The following is a 20564-nucleotide window of genomic DNA, read 5'->3' as shown; positions in this document are numbered from 1 at the left end:
GCATTGGACAGTCAGTACCTTTATTAATTTGCATTGTTACCTGATACTTATCACTGTGTCAACAGCACTGGTTTTACTATGCCTCTGATATCTTCCTGACATACCAAAAGGCTCTTTTTTTTCCAGCTCCAGAATGAACCAACCTTATTTGCTCTTGCAAAATTCTCCTTTATATTTGCCATCTACCCTTGAAGCACTCCAGCAGAGAAGCTGACACAGTCATGAGCACATATGTGGTGAAAAGATACAGAGCAAATTAAAGCCAGGGACAAAGATTTCTTAACTTTGCTAGAAGAGACTCTGAATATCTGTGATCTTCCTGTTGTCATTTCTGTTAAATGGGGCACTTCTTTTAGTATATTATATTAGCCAGGGCCATACCTGTTGGGTTTTTTTTGAGGTGCCAAGCTCTTTCTGAGAATTTTCCTGTTTCCTAATGTCATGATGAAAGAGGATTCAAATGACTTGGCCAGTAATGATGCATACATTTTCAGTTATACCCTCTTGCTCACAGATTCTCAAAGTACCATCTCAGTTTTGTTCTCCATTTGCCTGCAGTTGCTGCAGCAAATAGAATTTACTGAATTAACTGCAGTTTATGAGGTGTTACAGAGAGGGTATTCTGCTAGATCAAGAAATTTGTATTTCAATCCATGACCTGGGGTGTCCTGAGTGTTAATGTAAATTGGCACCTCATGGCAAATGTATTTGTTTGCTGCAGAGTAAGTAAAAAGTATTTTAGCAATTGTAAAGTTTTGAAAAAGCAAATACACTGTCTGAGCTCAGGATTCCCATACATCCTTTCTGCTTCATAATATGCATTTTAGGAAATGCTGCATGGGTAAGATGATAGATGAAAGTAAGGCCAACTTAAATGCCTGATTCATTACACTAAAAAGCTGTTCAAGGAGAAAGAATTATCTCAGCCTGCTAGGATTTTTGATAATAAGAATGAATTGATGAGTATTAAAGACAGAGAAGCATCTTTATGGTGTGTTAACATTACCTTCTGCTATGAAGAGATGCCTACAGTAAATTTCATTTGGGGAACAATGTTTCTGAGAAGGGAGCACCTGCGAATTCCCTTTTATCTCTACATGAGGCTCTGATCTAGTTCCTACTGCTTAAAAAGTTAAAGAAATATAAAAGGTTGCTTTCAGTTAAGGTGACATATTTAAGAGGTTCTGAAGATTAGAACTATTTTGTCAAGGAAGTTTAAATGCTACCAATTTTTGCTGTCAGCATTGGAGATGCAAATTGGGCTGCAGCTTGTCCTTGCTGTTTTGTGGATTTGTCATTTCAAGTTGTGTTTTTCTCAATTGCAGGGCCCCCCAGGAGTATCAGGCTTTCCAGGAAACCCAGGCCTTCCTGTACGTATGTTTTTTAAAAGGAACATCAAACTTTTAGTTGTGACATCTGATCTGGATTATTCCTAATATTGCTAATTTCTTTACTTTCTTTTCATGTAGGGCATTCCTGGACAAGATGGCCCTCCTGGTCCACCTGGCATTCCAGGATGTAATGGCACAAAGGTGATATTTACATATTTTTAAAACAGCATCTTTGTGTTGAAATAAAAACACCCCTCAAGCATATATTCCCTAAACAAAATCAATTTGTCTGTTCCCCTTAGGGTGAAAGAGGTCCAGTAGGTCCCCCAGGTTTACCAGGACTGACTGGAAGTATAGTAAGTATATTCTTTCCTGCTTCATTCACTTTTTTAAGGCTGACTCTTGAAATGTAAATATAACTATAGAAAATGATATTAAGATGTAATATATACAACATTGAGGAGCAATAACAACAAATATGTCTGTTTTTTTCACAGGGACCTCCAGGACCTCCTGGAATGAAGGTACATTTTACTCTTAGTGTATTTATATCCTGCTTCTAACAATAAGAATTTGTGTGATCTCTATACCCTTTAAGACTAGCAGCAGTCTTTACTTAAGGACTGGAAAGTTGTGTTGTCTTGTTTCACTTTGTATTCTGTTTTGCAACCCCACTAAATAAAGACAGTGGGGTGACCTCCCCACTTCATAACAATTGAACATATATGTTGTTCCATGCAGGTCTTAAAAGGGTAAGTATTATATGGATTACAACAGAAAAGAAATAGTAAATATCATTAATAATGTAGAGACACTATTGTGGCCATCCAGTTGTATAAAAAGATTTAGATAGGTTTCATGATTAACATTTGGTTTTATATTAGCATTTGATTTATCTAAACATTTTCACACGGATAATGTTTGTGGAAGAAGGTCCTATACCCCACAACATGAGAATCATCCAACACATGATAGTCATTTTTCATAAAGACAAAAAATCAGACTAACTAACTAGGTTTCTGAGTGCCTTTTGTGAACTGGAGAATGAAGCATTGAATGACATCCAAGAGCCCTTTGTCTATAAAATGAATAGATATTATCTGGAACTGTAAGCTAAATATAAGTCTAAAAGTAATCTCAAATTTGTAATGACATGACAACCCAAGTTATTAAAATGTCCATTTCTCTTACACTCACATGGAAAGAACTGATTCATTCTAGAAACACCGAAGTACTCAGATGCTTCTTGCCTAGGCATGTATGCATAGGTACAGAACTGAAATAAAATCACAATATTGTAACTATGTACAAAAACATAGGAAAAATGGGATTTTTACTCCCAAAAGAAGGGACATAAAGAAATGGGTGACGATCAGAATAGTTTTCTAAAGAAAGACTGTGTTCCTTTCCTGAAGAAAAAGAACACCATAAATGGCCTTTATGTCAAAATTGGGTGTAAGCATGAAGATCTCAACGAGGGAAAGAGATTGTGAGGTTACCAGTTCTCTCAGCAGTCAGGTCAGATGCTCCAGTTGTGTGGTAACACTGTAGTAGTGACAGATTTCATGGAAAAATCATTCTGACTACCCATTACAATACAGGAAATGAGGTATGAAGATAGTTTTGGTACTGGAATCTCTTCAGGCTGCTTTAGAGTACATTTGGCAATTAAGGTCTTAACTTTTAATATCTCTATGTTTCAGCTGAATTAAAATAAATAAGGTGATTTTTTTAAAGTCAGCTTTCCAAATGATTCCTAAGTATGCATAGCTACAACTTTCCTCTCCTGGTGGGTTTGAATGTATTTGAATTCATGCTCAAGACTTACTCTTTTTCCATTCTTATTATAGGGAGATCCAGGTGAAGTGGTTGGTCTTTTGGCTCCTGGTGTGCTAAAAGGTGAAAAAGGGTTTCCTGGCCAACCTGGACTGCCTGTAAGTAAAAATGATGTTAGAATAGCAGTAAGTTTCAACTAAAATTATATCAGTATCATGAAATTACCAGATAAGTATTTTCTTATGATATCATTTGAATTTTTCATAGGGTCCGCCTGGAGCTTCAGGGTTTCAGGGACCAATGGGACCAATGGGCCCTCCAGGAGAGCCAGTGAGTTTCCTTTCATGGTGATTTGCCCTTCACTTAGAGATCTTTGTTACAGGAATGTTCTGGAAGGTGTGTGTAGCAGGTCTTGGTTGGAATTTGGGAAACATAACATGTGGTTCCAGGCTTCATGTTCAGCCTTCTGAACCCTACCATGGAAGAAATTATTGGGCAACATGTTTTTTTAGTAGCAGCTGCTCCTACAGTCCTCTTTTCTTGCACACTTGGAGTGTATTTTTGTGGGGGAGAGACTGTAACTCTCCTTGGTCCTCCCTCTCTTCTCCAATTTATTTTATAGAAAATAAACTACATACCAAGCATCCAGATCAAAATCCAAACTTTTGGTAAGCTTATTCTCATGGGTAGCAGCACTGAATGTTACTGTGGAAGCACATTATCATCTATCTGTTTTATAATAATTAATGAGATATCTCAGATTCTCTTTGTTACTATTTTTTTATTCTAAGTTGTGAATTATGCACAGTAAGAGTAAAATGAAATTACTAGGTTTAATGAAAAGATCTGCCTTTTTGCTGTTTTCATAGAATAAGGCATTATTCCACTTTGTGTACTCTATCCATGTGGATGCTAAAATGTATTGTCTTGTAGGGTCCCCCAGGGCCACCAGGACTTCCAGGAGAGAAGGTAAGACTCTTTAATACAAATATTAAGTCCATTTGTTTATGTATTTTGCATACCAGATCCTCAAAACTCTTGAAACTAATGGTCCTAAAGGTGTGGGGGTTTTTTAATACTTTGGGATCGATTTCTGTCCTAATGAACATCAAAAAGAGAGATTTTTACAGCTTTTTTTTTTTTTTTTTTAATTTGTCTAGCCCTGTTGTCTCACTGAATCAAATCAGTAGTAATTACAGCATTCTTTGATTATTTGAATTAGTTTTAAAATGTCAACATTTTCATTAAGTGTTGGTTAAAAAAGCATATTGACAATAAAATTAATCTGATGAATTTTAATCTGTTTTTGCACAAATTGCTGTGACACAGGGCTTAAAAACAGCAGGGAAGTTAGGACATGATTATTTATTTGTTTCACAAAATGCATTTAAAAGACATATTCTGTCTTTTATGTTCTCCCTTAGCATTTGACGAGTACATAATACCTTCATATGTTTATGTATGTATGCACTGCAGAAAAAAATTGACTAAGTGTGTGTAATTTACATTTTCAGGGCTACATGGGCTTGGGCTTTCAGGGTCCCAAAGGTGAAAAGGTAGGTCTCTTGTAAACTTCTAGAGAACAACTGTCAAAAATATTCTTGATACTTAGTTTTAAATAAAGAACACTCTTGAAATCAATCAATGAAGAAAATTAGTGCTGTGATTTTTGGAAGACTTGAGTAAATCTGTAACTTACACCTAAATGAAAAGTCATGAGCAGCTACAGACTTTTTTGATGGTGATGTTATACCTGACATTTAGGCCACCATCCTGTTTTCCAGCTGTTCCTGGAAAGCTGCTTTAATTTGCAGTAGGCAGATCTGGAAACATTTATTCTGTATATTAGGACTCAGCATGAGATTTTTGAAAATTTAATTTAGTTCTAAGGGATGAGATTTAATGTGCTGTTCAGAATGATCAGAATTAATTGTTGTAGGACTCTAAGGCATGTCTGCCTTATTTTGGTTTGGTAATGCACACATTTGAAGCAGATCTTCCAGTTGTCCCCTTCTATTGTGTTTTGACACAACCACGGAAAGATTTCAGTGCACACAGAGTGGTTTGCTTTTGAGTGAATCTGAGCCAAGAGATGTGCTCCAGGATCCCATTTATTCTCTTAATCAGCATCAAATGGGAGGTAATACATGTCAGCTTTAATCTGTTACCTCTCACACTGAGAGGTCTAGGCTAAAGTGCCTTATGTTGTGTTTCTGGGAGCCAAGAGCTGCATGCATTCAAGGGCTATTCAGAAAATTCATAATGTATCTGAGCACTTCTCCAGAAGCTTTTCATGAGTGTCATTGACAGAGAGCTTTTGCAGTATAAGAAAATTATATTACTTAGGTAGGTTTTTGTCCACCTTATTAATAGATTTTGAGTCAATACTCCTAATGGATAGAATTTTTTGTGACATGACACATTGTTGAAATTAATTTGTTATCATGAAGTTTATTGAAAAATGTTGGAGAAGATGACATAAAAGTGTGTGGAGATTTCCTGGACTCCTCAGGTTTGTCTTTTGCAAAAGATAAATAGTATTGCTGTGCATTACTGCTTGACAGAAATTTATGGAGTCTTTTCAGAGGTGTTTTACTGTTAAAGATAGAGCTTTTGCACTATAGAAGGAGGTGAGGCTCTGACCCTGCAATGGACACATGCATACTAAAAAGTCATCCACAGTTATCATCTTGCAGTTAGCCTTTATGGACCTCCATAAAGCTTTTGGAGCACTGTAAACTTTGGGTAACATTTTCCTTCAGCCTCTGACCTTCTGTACCTGACCTCTTTCCTTCTAATCTCCTTCCACCTGAAGGAGGCACTATAAAACTTTGGCAGCACTGCTGTAATTATTTGGATATGTTTGTGTTATTTGGTTAATTGGTCTTGACCTTAAGAATAGATTCAGAGGTCTTTCTTCAGGGCAGTCTCTGTTGGTAACCAGTTACACAGTAGTGACTTCTGTAACCCTTTGTCTTGCTTATTTTGCTGAAAAAGAATTTTTAAAGAAACCATTTAGCTATATTTTTAAAAGCAAGTGGTAGTTCTCTTTAAAGTTACTGGTCTTAGCCATATTTGATCTCAGTGTCATTCTGTTTCAATGGACAATTCTGGATTTGCTATTGACAGGGAGAACAAGGGGTGAGGGGCCCTCCAGGACCCCCAGGACCAGCACCTCATATGAAAGAAAAAGGGAGTGAAATCATAAAGGGAGAAAAGGTGAGATGTTAAATGATTAAACTTCTTTTACTTTTCATTAAAGTATAAGCAATAAGAATTAGCAAATAGAAGTGAAACAGGAAGAAAGACAAAGTCACCTACAGCAAATTTTTCAAAAATTTCTACCTATTTTACTTCATGGAGGAGTTTTAATTTTCATTCTAGAAGTCTCTCTAAAATATATATATGATAGATGGTAAATGCATCGATGATTGCATAAATAAGTAAGCAGCAGATGCCTTTCTGCAGCAGGAGGATTGATAAGGATAGGATATTGTAAAAATATTTGGAAGGTTTGAATTAAGTAGCATATACTCAACTTTTCATACACACATTTGTGAAATCTTAATGCTAATGAATTTTTCAATTACTGAATTAAGCAATATATACTAGTAAAATAAACTAGCTTAATGGATTCACATTTGACCTTTGTCTAAATTCTTGCACATCATACATTAGGCATAGCTCTGTGCATCATACATGCACACATTTGGCATAGTTCTTGAAATGGAGAACAGGATTAAATGTGCTTTTGCTGAAATGAAGAATTATTTACAATCTAAATGAATAATGTTTAAGTTTTTGTTTACTAATTTTTTTTTTTAATAATTTCATTAGGGTGATCCAGGTGAAAAGGGCGAACGGGGAACCCCTGTGAGTATTGAGTTATTTTTTTTACTATAATAAAAATTGTAAAGACTCTGATAATAGCACTGACTATCTTTAAACAGATTAGTTAAAAGCAAATATCCTTTGGAATTTGGCAGTACTTTTAATCTCGTGAGTATTTATTTTCCAGGGATTGCCAGGTTCAGGTTTCAAAGGAGACAAGGGTGAACCTGGGCAGCCTGGTCCACGTGTAAGTATACTCAATTTTATCAATACCATAATTGCAGTTAATGTATTGTTTCCATTAGCTAACTAAACTTAGTAACCATTAGTTAAACAGCAAATTTGTTATATTTCAAACAAGCAAGTTTTGCTGTAGGACAGGTGTACAATCAAGGTAGTAGTAACATACAGAAATGTTAGTATGTAACATTTCAGTTAACTAAAGACATTTAACAGTGGCTTGCAGTGCTGAAGGTGAAGGCAAAGCTCCCATTAATCCAAATTGAAGAAAGATTAAGTCATTCCAGAATGGAAGAAAATGCAAAGAAAAATAATCACTCTGTAGGAGTGCTAAATGGAACATGTTGAATTTATTTCAAATTCTCTCATGTGCAGTCAACAAAATAAGCCTGCTTAGCCTGAAGGTAGAGATTTGTACAAAGAAAATGAATGGAGCAAAAAATTCAGGTGACTGAAATCCTTTTGCTTGCTGGTTTTTAGCCTGGCTGTAGATGCTTGAGGACATAAGGTCTGTTACATTTCTCTAATCTGACCAATATCATAGTCTCATCCATAGAACTTCTCCATGAGTCATACTGTATCTTTCATAGCTGAGCAGGTAGCAAAATTGTACTTTTTTCTACATTCAGATGTATCTAAAGTATTCTAAGTAATTCTATGTTTTTTGAGGTCTGGGTCTTGATGAACTGTTAGGCCCAGCACGTGTATAGGCATTTGATTGCTCTTCAGTCTGAAAAGAAAAAAATCTCTCTTTCTACTATGCTTCAAAGTCAGATGTTCTATTAACTTTCAGTAAAGTTATGTGATGGGATTATTTTTTCTATCACATATGCTTTTTTTACTCTTATTGTAAATGCAGGCTTGAAACTGGAGGAATGGAGACATGTTGGCTTAGAGTTTTTTGAGGAAACCAGAGCATCTGAATTTATCAAAAGTACAATTTTGAGATTCTGAAGAGCTCCCTGGACAAAGTTGCTAAGATATTTTATATATAGTTGTTCAGGAAATCATAGCTACTTCTGAAATTAAGATAAGCCTTGAAAGATGAACAGATGTTACAATCTGACATTCTAGTTCAATGAAACTAAATCATATGATTAATTCTGATCACAGTGTCTATTTGATGACTCTCTTGACTTTGTAGATCAAAGTTTTAATTAATCATTAAAAATTACTTGTAACCCTTCATTATAAGAGACCATAGCTGCACACCTCAGTGGTGATGGCCTGTTCATGTTTGTTCTATCATTTTTGTCCTTCGATTGCATTAAGACAAAATCTTTTGACCTAAACTGATGGGATTATTTTTAGACTGAATTACATGCATTATTACTTTGTGTATCAAGTATCTACATTTCCTTGGGTTTATGGGACAAATTCATATTGGTTATGCTACACATACAATCTAAGCACTGGGACACCAAATGAAAGCCAGCCACCAGTGCATCAGGCTACAGGCTGATGTCCCAGTCCTTTTATGATGGGGAAGGGAAGGGAAGGGAAGGGAAGGGAAGGGAAGGGAAGGGAAGGGAAGGGAAGGGAAGGGAAGGGAAGGGAAGGGAAGGGAAGGGAAGGGAAGGGAAGGGAAGGGAAGGGAAGGGAAGGGAAGGGAAGGGAAGGGAAGGGAAGGGAAGGGAAGGGAAGGGAAGGGAAGGGAAGGGAAAATGCTGAAAAGTAGGTTTGCCCATCTAGATAATTTATCACATAACTGTTGACTACTTCAAGGGAATCTTATCCCCTCTGTAGATGAACACAGTGGACTAATTGTTGTAATTTTACTCTGGATGAGGGAATGTTGACTTCTAGCATATCATCTGCCTTATGATTTGAATTTCAGTGTGAGGGAAGTGGATTTATCACTACATTACCACACAGTCTCATACAGGGCCACTCTCCAAGCCTTCTACTGAAACTGAACCACTGAATATCTATGGATAAATTTCTTGTGAAGTTGAAGAGCCTACATATAGAAGGGGATTGTTGTGAAGGAAAAAGAAACACAAGAAACTGGTTCCAGTTTCTTGTGCTGTAGGTATATTTTGTCTTGAAGACACTGTGAAAGGGAAATCTATGTTATTTCTGAATCTCAGAATGGATTTGCGGGATTTTATTTAATTTGGCATCTTGGAGGTTGTTGGGTAATATAAGCACTGGGCATATTCACCATTTGTACCCTCTGCTCTGTTAGCTGAATTAGCACACTTTGATTAATGCATTGCAATAGTGATAATTTTGTTCTAGTATTCCACCCACTGTATTTAGAAATTGCATGTATGTGGTTGTCTGTTAAAGCAGAGTGGAACTTGGTGTTTTACAGGGAAAGCCTGGAAAAGATGGTGAACCAGGACTGAAAGGAGAACCTGTATGTATTTTACTCATTTTCCAGTACTGTTTCTTACATTCAAAACAAAGAACTGTCTGTGTATTATAGATAGTTGATATTTTCTAGCCTTCTGAATTGTTTATTTGAAGTAGTTGCTTTCAGTGAATTTGTGACTTTTAAAATTTTTAAACTTTGCTGCTGCTACAGCTAAGATCCACCTATATTTGTCTCTTCTGGTTTCACTGCCTTCTCCACACAGGGTTTACCTGGAGGGTTTGGGATTCCAGGACGACCTGGGGAGCCTGGCACAAAGGTGAGTAGTAGCAGCTTTTGCTTCCCTTCACACAGAATGAGTTAATAGCTTTTGTGGTGTGTTCATTGATTGCATTAAAGCAGTGAATGCACATAAATCAATATCAATTGAATGTTCCTAAGTTGTATGTCATCATTCAGAGACCGTGAGAAGGCAAAATGAAGGTATCCCCAATTTAGATCTCTTATCTGTGTTGATTAATGCAGGCTTTATTTTCACAAGCTCTTTGTCCAGCCAGCATAGGTATAAGTGTACTTCCCTAAAACCACCAGTTTATCTTCAAATAGTGCAAACCAGTACAGGCTTGTAAACTAATTATTACTGCTGGTTATTATAGCATTCCAGCTATAATAATGGATGTTGTTTGAACCTGTATCAAAGTGTTCATTTGTTGAGGAAATCTGATTTTGTTGGCAAAAAAATCTGATCAGGATTTAAAACATAAATTCTATTTTGATTTAGGGTGACAAAGGGGAGCGAGGTTATCCAGGACCTCCAGGAAGAGTAAGTAAAATAAATTTTTATTTAATTTTAAAGTTAAAATAAAATAGAATTTTGTGAAAATCAAAGTGCTCAAACAATGAAGAAAAAAAGAGATGCTATGTATAATCCGATCTTGTTCTCTTCAGTCATGTCCATATTTTTCCTTAATGGAAGCAAAAGTTGGGTGCAGTTCTTTAAAGTATGTTTGAAATTTGGGAAAGGAACCCTTAAATAATATGAATTTCAAGTGTTTTGGACTGTCAGTATTATAAGCATTGCTAATCAGTACACAGTACCCAAAAGACAGTTCAAAAGACTAAATCTGCCAGTTTCAGGGCTGTGGTTTAACCACAGCTGGGAGCTTAAGCACCAGACAGCCGCTCACACACTCACTGTCCCTCCTCAACATGGGATTGGAAGGACAATTGGAAATAGGTAAAATTCATTAGATAAGAACAAGTTATTAATAAAGTTACTAATAGTAGTAGTAGTAATCATGAAGAAATGAGAGATAACAAGAAGAGAGAGGGGAATAAGACCTGAGGAAGACAAGTGATGCACAGTGCAATTGCTCACCACTTGCTCACTGATGTCCAGTGAGTCCCTGAGCAGAGATTGGCCATTATACACAAGAAGAAACCAGGGGAGCAATATATAATTTTTTTAACACTTCAAATAAAAAAATGGGGTTAGTCAGGAACAAATAGATGATTTGTGGAGCTGCTTCCCAACTGTGGGAACAAATGCCCAACATCTGCTAATTTGGTTTGGAAAATTGTACGTACTTCCTGAATATCGTATTGTAAATTTTAGCATGTTATATATTGAGCTCAGATCAATGTTAGCAAAAATTGGCAGAACATAATATTTTAAAATAAAAGGTAATACAAACCTAATGGATCAGTTCTTAGACCATATTAAGGTTTTCTGGCACCATTCTTTTTGAGGAAGATGCTATAAAAGCTCTCCACTTAATCCTTAAATTGATATGAAGGCATTTCAGTAGAATAGGAAATATTTATTTTCTCTGGTAATTCCTCAGCAGCTACAATCCTCTTACTTGCTGAAATTGCAAGTATAATCAAAACTGCTGAAAATTGTCAATAAAACTAAAATGCCCTCTGTACCATCAGATGAAGATGGGGGAGATATGACGGCTCAGTTGTATGTTTCTAGTCTTTGTCCTGTGATTTAGATGATAGATGCTGGACCAGTAGATACCTTCGGTGAAAAAGGAGACCCTGGAGTTTCAGGTTTGCCTGGACTGAAAGGTCAAAAAGGTGAAAAAGGTATGTATTTTGTCTTGTCTTTTTAATTGAGTTATACTTTTAGTTTTCTTGTTAAAGGAAATTAAAATTGTTCTATCTGTGCTCAGGAGCTCTATATGACAGTGTAATGTTCCAGTTATTTAATTGTCTTCAGGTTATTATATTTTGCAATAGCTTGTAGGACACTTCTGGTTCTCAAGATGATTAAGATTGCCTTTCAGTTATAGATGAAAAAATGATAAACTGGGATCAGTTTTTATGGCAGTTAAATAATTCAGTAAGAGTATCTAAATATGGAAATCAAACTGAATATAAGGGGAGTAATTAATGCAGAGAATCTTAAGACTCCTTTGTAAAAGTCAGTTGCAAATTTCTTATCCTAAGATATTGGCTTGGATATTTTAAAAGTCTTTAGTAAACAGAAAAAATCAAGCATTTCCCTTCCCATTTTCCCTGTTACAGACCTTAGCCAATTCAAGAAAAAACACTGGGGAAGTTGGCATACAGCAGGACCTTTTCTCTGAATGTATTTCTTGAAGATATATATATAGATTATTTCACTTCAGATTTGATTCTGAATGTGATTATGCATGAATATGAATTTCAATTATATCTCCTAAAAGTTCACTTTCACTGGCATTGCAGAATTCATTGCCTAATCGAAACCTTCTCTTTCTAAAGGCTTCCCTGGTGCACAAGGAATCCCAGGACCTCCAGGTATGAAATTGTAACTACTGATTTTTTCATGTTGGCATGTGTTCGTGGGTGAACAGTCCTGAGGGATATTCTCCTTAGCTGCTTTCAGTTACTGCCTGACTTTCTGGACACCCAAGCATTGACCTCTCCAGGGTCTAATCATCCTTGCAGACCCTTCCTCTAGATTGCTTTTCTCATGTCTCTGATGCAATTCAGCCTTGTTCTTTCTGTTCTGCTCTGATAACTTTCTGCTGAAATTGAAAATGTAGTACAGAGTCCATCAGAGACAGCCCAGAGAGTGTGACCCCATCGGGCAAGGAGAGTTGTTAAATGTGAATGTGTGAGTGTGTGCACGTATACCTGAGTGTGTACGCTCATATCTTTGACTTGCTCTCACTTCAGCTCTGTGTTTGTGTAAGCATGATAAAATAAGGTTCGTAGGCAGAAATAATACTTGATCAAAATAATTCCTGAAGGCTTCCTGCTTTTTTGACTCTGTCACTCGGTCTAATAAAAGTTATTTCTTTTGCCTACAAATGTTGCCTTTTTCAGAGCCTTAACATCTTCCCATCCATGGTAACACTGCTTTTACATATATAAGTACATATACATGTGTTTGACCTACACCAGGATATTTGCTTTTTAAAAATTAGGCAAATCATCTCTGGAGACCTGACACAACACATCCTGCAGTGATACTACCATTGCCTTCCTTGCTTTCATTTTCTCTCTTGGCAGTGAGCTAATATGAAATTAATGTGAGCCAGAGTCAGATAGTTTCCAGGAAATTTTTCACAGGTTAGGTAGAAGATGCTATATACCACAGGCTGTAATGATAGCTCTTGGTCTGTAATTACCCTACAGAAATTGAGCTTTGTGTGACTTCTCTATCTTCCTGCAGTGTTGTAGATGACTCAAAATATTTTAGTGGTCAAGTGTAGTGATGAGTTGGGAACTGAAAGTCATTAAAATATGAAGACCTGTGTGACTGTACATATAGCTAGAAGGAGATCTTAAGTAGGGGTTTTGGTAGTTGTTATACTGCTTCTCTTTATTGGCTGTTTTTCACTTATTATTCTTACAAACCATTTTGGTTTTAGCATTCCTTAAGTCTGCTAGCATTGTGAGTACTTATCAGACATGCCCTCCCTTTCTACATTTCTAGGTGTGTTTTAGATTTGGTTTGTTATGAGGTGAGGAAGTGTGCAATAGTTTCTAGATGGAATAGCTAAGTTAACTCCAGTGTTGCCACTATTTACAACTCAGCAAAAGTGTGTCCAACTAAATCTCAGAAAAGCACTTGATACAGATGAGGTATGCGTGTTTCTCTAGGGGCCTAACAGAAGTCAGTTTCTCTCTGCTGTAGTGAGTGTACAAACTCAATTTTGTATAAATCACCAATAATTAAAATACAGTCCCTTTTTTCTTTTACATTAACATTTTTCTATTTCTCTCTAGAACCCTGTGAAAGTTAATGTGTTGATAATGTTGCTGTCTTTTCACTTGTCATTTTTACATGCATGTTTTACTCTGTCCAAAGGTCGACCACTTCCAGACAGGGTAGGATCGCCTGGTGTCCCTGGAGAGAGAGGTGAAAAAGGTGAAAAGGGTTCTCCTGGATTCCCTTCACCTGGAATCCCTGGAAGAGATGGTTTCCCAGGTCCCCCTGGGTTGCCTGGCCCACCAGGACCTCCAGGCAAAACCGGTAGGTAAAGCCCTTGGATGCTTTTCACATTGAAGGCTCATAATGCACATTTAAAAAAAGAAAAAAAGAGACAAGATTATAAAAGCTATTATCAGGATGCATCTATGAATGGAAGAAACATATCTGAGTTGTTGATGAACCAAGTAAAAGCTGTTGCACAGTGTAGGAAGCCCCTTGTTTCCTTACTGGGGAAGGATAAAGATTCTTTGATAAATAAATACTTTAAAAATTTCTACAAAATTCATTGTTAATTGTTAGAATATAACCAAACAATTGATCTTAATTCGCATCAATTTGTTCTGTGTCCTGTTGTGCCAATGTAGTGATATTTGTATATTTTCAATTAAAAAAATAGCAGATACTGGGACTGTTTTTGGCATAAAAGATAGCTGTTCAGTGTTATGATTTACAGGTCTGCAGTACCAGGCTGTGTAACAGATTGAACAGGTGTGAGAACTGCAGTGTGAGGTACTAGTTTGCCAGGAGTTTTTGTTTTAAAATAAAATTATCTTAGAGGAGAATGGGGTCATAGAAAGGCTTGGGTTGGAAGAAACCTTTAAGATCATCTGGTTCCAACCCCCCAGCGCAGGCAAGGATGCCACCTAGTAGATCAGGGTAAACACCTGCTTTATGGAATACATGAAAAGCCAGTAATGACATGACAAGTAAATAATAACATCAGTAGTAAGGATAACAACATTACACATATTTTATTAGATTGTGATAAAGGAATTTTAAAGAGAAAAATGTTTTTGCTCTGCAATGAAGCAATAACCAAGTACATGTGGAAGTGGTCCATGCCAAATAGTTCCTTAAAACTAATGTTTTAACTCACAGAAAACTTTTACTATAGGTGATACTGATATTGTGAGTTAAATTATCACTTCAACATCAGGAATGATATCCCTATTACAATAGTTAATATACTTTAAAGCTATTGAAAGAAACATTATTCTTTATGGAATTCATAAACCAAAGATACTTTGTTCAAAAACAGGGGAAGATGCCTGGTTGTTACTGTGTTTGCCAGTGAAGCAGTGCAAAATCCAGCATGTAGAACATGGAATTAAATGGCTAAATCTTACATTTTCCTAAAAATTTCTATTTTTCCTACAAATTATTGTCATTGCTTAATTCTGCTCCTTCCCCAGATACTTCTTTGGCCTTCTTCAAGTACATAATGGGAAGCACTTCTTTTTCATTTAACTTGTTTTCCAAACTTCACATTAGCATTTTGACTATTGGCTTTGGCCAAAACGATGTCATGTTATATTGGGTCAGATCCTGCATCATATCATCAAACAACACAAGCACTGTTTATATTTTTATATCAAGCCTGATAAATATTCTCATTTGTTACCTATTTCAGATCCTAACACATGAAGTTTGTTGTTTTCAGGAAGCTTGATCAGTGTGAAGAAGTTAAATAGATGTTGACAAGCTGCTCTTACCTAGAAAGTTTCCTGAAATGTTGAAAAAGAGAAGTCAGGGTACAAAAAAACCTTCTTAATGAATTTCTTTTGAACATCAATACTCTCCATTCTCTTCAGGGTCAAAACACCTGTGATAGTTTTCCAAGCCCAAACTTAAAATGAAAATAGATCTTATGTTGAAATTGTTTGTAACCTTATTATGGCAGAGCCTGTCTTTTCTGTGTAATTCCTAGGGTTTCTTAAGCAGTGTATATGGAATGAGAATACAGAATCCAAGTTAAATTTTTCCAAGTAAATCCAATAAAGGAGTAAAATGCTATCCTTAGTTACCACTTTTCGTAGGTAACATTTCAGGTAGGATATAAATGCAACCCTATAATGGAAACTTGCACTTGTCAAAACAATATTCTTTATTGCAATTTCATTTCAGATGGAATTGATCAGTGCCAGCAGGGAGAACCTGGTGCACCAGGTAGTCCTGGACTTCCAGGAAGAGATGGATTTCCAGGAGAGATGGGAGAGAAAGGTAATAATATTTTAAAGTGATTGTATTCTAATGCTTAGTAGCCTGGAGCTTGGGTATGTAAAGAGGTGAGCAAATTAGGCTGGATTTAGAGAAAGTGTACTTAAAGTTAGTTAAATAGTTCATGGACATGGAAGATGTTTCTTGACTCTCTGGTGAGTAAAGAAAGGTATTGTGTTTTGAATTGTGTGATATGAACTTCTCTTGGCCTGCTCATTGCTGGGAAGTGATAAAGGATGGCCCAGGGCTGCAAGAGGAGCAGAAAGGGTTGAGTATAGCCTGTTCCCTATGTAAAGTGAGCTGTTTAAGGCAATTCAGGGTATGAATTCTGAGATGCAGACTTAAAGAGGGCCAGATGAGTTGAGAATGAAAATGGTTTATGAATCATTGCCATAAGTATAATTGAAGATAAAATTTTAACACCTATAGGTTGGACATTAGGAAGAACTTCACAGAAAGGGTGATTGGCCATTGGAATGGGCTGCCCAGGGAGATGATGGAGTCACCATCCCTGGAGGTGTTTAAGAAAAGACTGGATGTGGCACTGAGTGCCATGGTCTATTGACATGGTGGTATTTGGTCATAGGTTGGACTCAATGATGGCAAAGGTCCTTTCTGACCTAACTGTGTGATTCTGTGAATAGGACTGTAAACCATATGTTTTAGCAGCATTGACTAAATGAACATTTTTTAAAAATAGCTGCAAAAATTTACATGGTGATTGCTCCTTTCTAATCTCATTCTTTTCACTGTTTTTTTTTTTTTCAAAATTACAGTGACCATCTAAGTTTTCCTTTTTCTGATTTAATAATTTTATTTTCTCTTTACTCACTGAGTATTAATTTTCTTCTTTTAGTTGCTCTTCAACCTGGTCCTCTTTTAACCATTTTTTAAAATATTAAACTTAGAATAAGACTTACATTGATTTTCATGCCATTCCTTTAAAAAATTTAAAGAATTTTGAACATCAACTTGCTGATATTTTTTCCTTGAAGCATGGAATTAGAAGTAGCAATTTATTTAAATATTAAATTGACATTTGCCCTGAATCCACCTGCTTGTAGTTGTCTTGAATCTTTTTGTTGTTATTCATGTCCTTTGTTTTTTTCTTTTTCCAGGTGACAAAGGTGAAGCCTGTGCCTTGTGTGATAAAGTTGGACCTCCTGGACTTCCAGGACCACAAGGGCCGCCAGGTCCAGCAGGTAAGAACTCCTTAATTACCCAAGAATGAGCTACGTAGGCTAAATTCTTAAAAAATGCAGCATACATAAGAAAATTAATTACATTTTGCCCCGCTAATCAAATTGTTTGTGAAACTAATGAAAGGAGGGTGGCATATTCCTATTTTTGGCCTGATTCCAAATATCTAATACAATCAACCAGAATTACCAGGGGAGCAGAAACTGGCCACAATGAAGGGTCTTTGCAAATTGTGGCCCAAATATTTTCCCAGTGAGAAATAATGTGGGAACCATTTGCCTATGCGCCCAGGCTTGAGAGTGACCCATACATTTGTTTCCAACTGCACCACTAAATTCTGTGGCCCAAAAATGAAATTATTTTTTTGCTATCATATGAGAGAAATGCCACATGCCAAAAATTATATTATACCTAATGTTTGTTCCAGTGCTGTTCAGAAAAATGAATGTGGTTTAGTTAGTTTCAGTTCTGCATTATTTCCATGAATTGGTAAATTCATTCCTAAGTCAAATGAATCATCAACTTCCAAGTTTATGAATGCAGGCATGCAACATAAGTGCATGAATCAAGACAGCTTCACTGGCTTTAGCAGCATTATGTTGGTATTACTGGGAATGGAATGAAACACTTCACAAGGGATCACAAAGAATTCACATACAATGAGCCATTTGTAAAAGCATGTAATAAAGTAAGCCATATTTTTGTCTCTCTGCAAAGGTTTTCCAGGACAAGCAGGTTTCAAGGGTGACCGAGGCTTACCTGGACTTGATGGCCTTCCTGGAGTGCCTGTAAGTAATGCCTTGCCAAATACTACACGTCCTGCTAGGCATGTGATCAAAAAACATGATGATCAGTGTATCAGTGTGGTTGTGTAACAGTTCTGTTTAAAAACAAACAAAAACCACCCCCCCCCAGAACAGTGCACTGATATGATACAATTAGGGTTAATTATGCCTAATAAAATAACGGAGGAAGAAGTGGGTTTGAACTGTAAGAGCTAAGAGAGAGCTGTCAGATATTGGTTATACTTCTGAGTTTTTCCTTCATAAGAACTCAGTGGGACACATGACCTTCTGCCTGAGCAAGCTAAGCAGTGGAGCTGGGTAAAGAGTAGGATTTCTCAGGAAACAGATACAGGTATTCCCTGGCCTTCTGAATTGTTCCAATAACGTTTTGCTGGTGAGTACAAATATATTGAGAGAGAGACAGTGCCATCTAGTGTAGTGTAAGCAATCTAATGTTAGCATGCAGCACACTGTGGCAGTTTTGCTGAATTTTGAATCATAGAATAAGAGAAAATGCTGAGTTGGAGGGGGCTCATCAGCATCATTGGGTCCAACTCCTGGTCCTGCGAAGAACATCCCAAAACATCACACCATGTGCCTGAGAGAGTTGTCCAAATGCTTCTTGAACTCCATCAGGCTGTTGTTGTCACCACTTCCCTAGGGAGCCTGTTCCAGTGCTTAGCCACCCTCTGGATGTAAAACCTTTTCCTGATATCCAACCTGAACCTCCTCTGACTCAGCTTCACAGTGTTTCCTCAAGTCCTGTTGCTGTTCACAAGAGTGAAGAGATCAGTGCCTGCCCCTCCTCGTCCCCTCATGAGGAAGTTGTAGACTGATATGAGGTCTCCCCTCAGTCTCCTCCAGGCTGAACAAATCAAGTGACATCAGCCATTCCTCATAAGGCTTCCCCTGCAGACTCTTCACCATTCTTGTGGCCTTCCTCTGGATGCTCCCCAGTAGTTTAATGTCTTTTTTATATTTTGGCACCAAAAACAGTATTCAAGGTGAGGCCTCCCCAGCTCAGAGCAGAGCAGGACAATCCCCTCCCTTGCCCAGCTGGCCATGCTGCCCCTGATGCTCCCCAGGACAGGGTTGGCCCCCCTGGCTGCCAGGGCTCTGCTGGCTCATGTTCAACTTGCCATAGACTAGGACCCCCAGAGACCTTTCCTGGCACTGTTCTGCAGCCTCTCATTCTTTGGTCTATCCACACACTCAGGATTGCCACATCACAGGTGCAGAATCTGACACTTGCCCTTGTGCTGGTGATTGCCCATCTCTCTGATTTGTTTCTCTCTGCAGGGCCTTTCTGCCCCCCAAGGGAGCTGACAGCTCCTCCCAATTTATTGTCACTGGCAAACTTAGTATTCCTTCAAGTCCTGCATCCAGGTTGTTAATGAAGATTTTGGGAAGTGTCTGCAGTATGTTCTGTAAAACACAATTAGTAAACAGGGAAGTTAAATACTTTTGAAGAAATAAAGGAAAGCTGTGAAAGTGGGTAGCATCCTAATAAGATTACTTGTTAATTATGTTGAGGCAGCACATGACTCTCATGTGCTGAAGCAGAACAGCTGTAAGTGTAACACTTGTCTAAAATGTAACAAAAATGACTCCTAGATGAGCAGTGTACTACCACAACTGCATTTGACCTTGTCAGAGTCTATTTAAGTGTCCCTATGGACACTGAGGTTTGCTGTGAAAACCTACCTCAGCATTCATGTTCCTATAGCATAATGTGGGTTTTGACACCATTCCTAGTGTGAGTAGACTGAGTCTTCCAAGACATCTTCTCCCCAAAGCTGCCTGTTTCCTTACAGCTGATCCTTTCTGGCAACATAACTTCTCACTGACATTCCTGTGCACTGGCTTTATCACACACTAGGGTTATGCGAGCTCCCTCTATCACCAGTGGTGAGAGAGAGGTACCTTCAGAAGTAAAAAAAAACCCAAACCACTTGTATGAATTCATTACTCAAGGAATCTATTTCTCTCCCTGATGTATAAATAAAGCCTTGTTGCCTGAACTCAGCCAATGAAAGTTGACTGAGATGAATTCCTTATCTATTGCCACCACAATAAATTGCATTACCGAGTGACTGAATGTACTGTAATATCAATGGATCCATGGAAGAAACAGTGGGAAAAAAAATGAAAGACATTCTAATGTATTTAAGCTTGCTGTCTGTCATTTGTTCTTGGCACATTTTTTGCCACACCTTTATATTTTACTTTTATTGCCTCATAAGTGCTATTCATGTCTTTAATCAGACAAGGATCAGCTGCTGTTCTGAATGCTTTTAAGCTTGTTTTGCTCCGCAAAGTTCAGCCAGGTGGTGATCCAGCATATAATTAAACTTGGAAAAACTACATAAAGGCCAGCCTTGCAAGCTGACGTTGCTTACAGCCATGCCAAAACATCAGAGTCTGATTCAGAACACTCCAATGCTAATGAAAAGATTACCGTTGACCATGTTCTGGTTCAGGCTGAAGTGGAGGGCACACATGAGCTGTACATAGTGGACATTGCCCATGAAGTTTGTGTTTTATTACCCTAATGAGTAGCTCTGAGTCACTAGAAATTATAGACCGTTCCTGTAAGAAAAGTTCATTCAAGTCCTAGAAAATATGTAGGACAAAAATTGAAATTCTGGAAATCCTGT

At 37.3% G+C, this 20564-nt stretch overlaps 1 protein-coding gene across 2 annotated transcripts in view; it reads left to right on the top strand.

Moving 5' to 3' along the window:
• Nucleotides 1–20564, top strand: part of COL4A1 (collagen type IV alpha 1 chain) — a 120263-nt gene that overhangs the window by 67074 nt on the left and 32625 nt on the right. For both annotated transcript variants that reach the window (XM_054004354.1, XM_054004362.1), the window contains exons 5-24: nt 1326–1370; nt 1470–1532; nt 1634–1687; nt 1829–1855; nt 3182–3265; nt 3375–3437; nt 4041–4076; nt 4622–4663; nt 6237–6326; nt 6945–6980; nt 7126–7185; nt 9496–9540; nt 9761–9814; nt 10277–10318; nt 11493–11586; nt 12247–12282; nt 13802–13966; nt 15830–15925; nt 17041–17124; nt 17840–17910. In XM_054004354.1, the coding sequence (XP_053860329.1) occupies nt 1326–1370; nt 1470–1532; nt 1634–1687; nt 1829–1855; nt 3182–3265; nt 3375–3437; nt 4041–4076; nt 4622–4663; nt 6237–6326; nt 6945–6980; nt 7126–7185; nt 9496–9540; nt 9761–9814; nt 10277–10318; nt 11493–11586; nt 12247–12282; nt 13802–13966; nt 15830–15925; nt 17041–17124; nt 17840–17910 (1287 nt within the window). The remainder of the gene's footprint in view (nt 1–1325; nt 1371–1469; nt 1533–1633; nt 1688–1828; nt 1856–3181; nt 3266–3374; nt 3438–4040; nt 4077–4621; nt 4664–6236; nt 6327–6944; nt 6981–7125; nt 7186–9495; nt 9541–9760; nt 9815–10276; nt 10319–11492; nt 11587–12246; nt 12283–13801; nt 13967–15829; nt 15926–17040; nt 17125–17839; nt 17911–20564) is intronic.

The sequence above is a fragment of the Vidua macroura genome, chromosome 2 (genome assembly GCF_024509145.1).
Source record: "Vidua macroura isolate BioBank_ID:100142 chromosome 2, ASM2450914v1, whole genome shotgun sequence".
NCBI lineage: Eukaryota > Metazoa > Chordata > Aves > Passeriformes > Viduidae > Vidua > Vidua macroura.
Note: the sequence above shows the minus strand (reverse complement) of the source record. Positions and strands in the feature narration are given on the sequence as shown.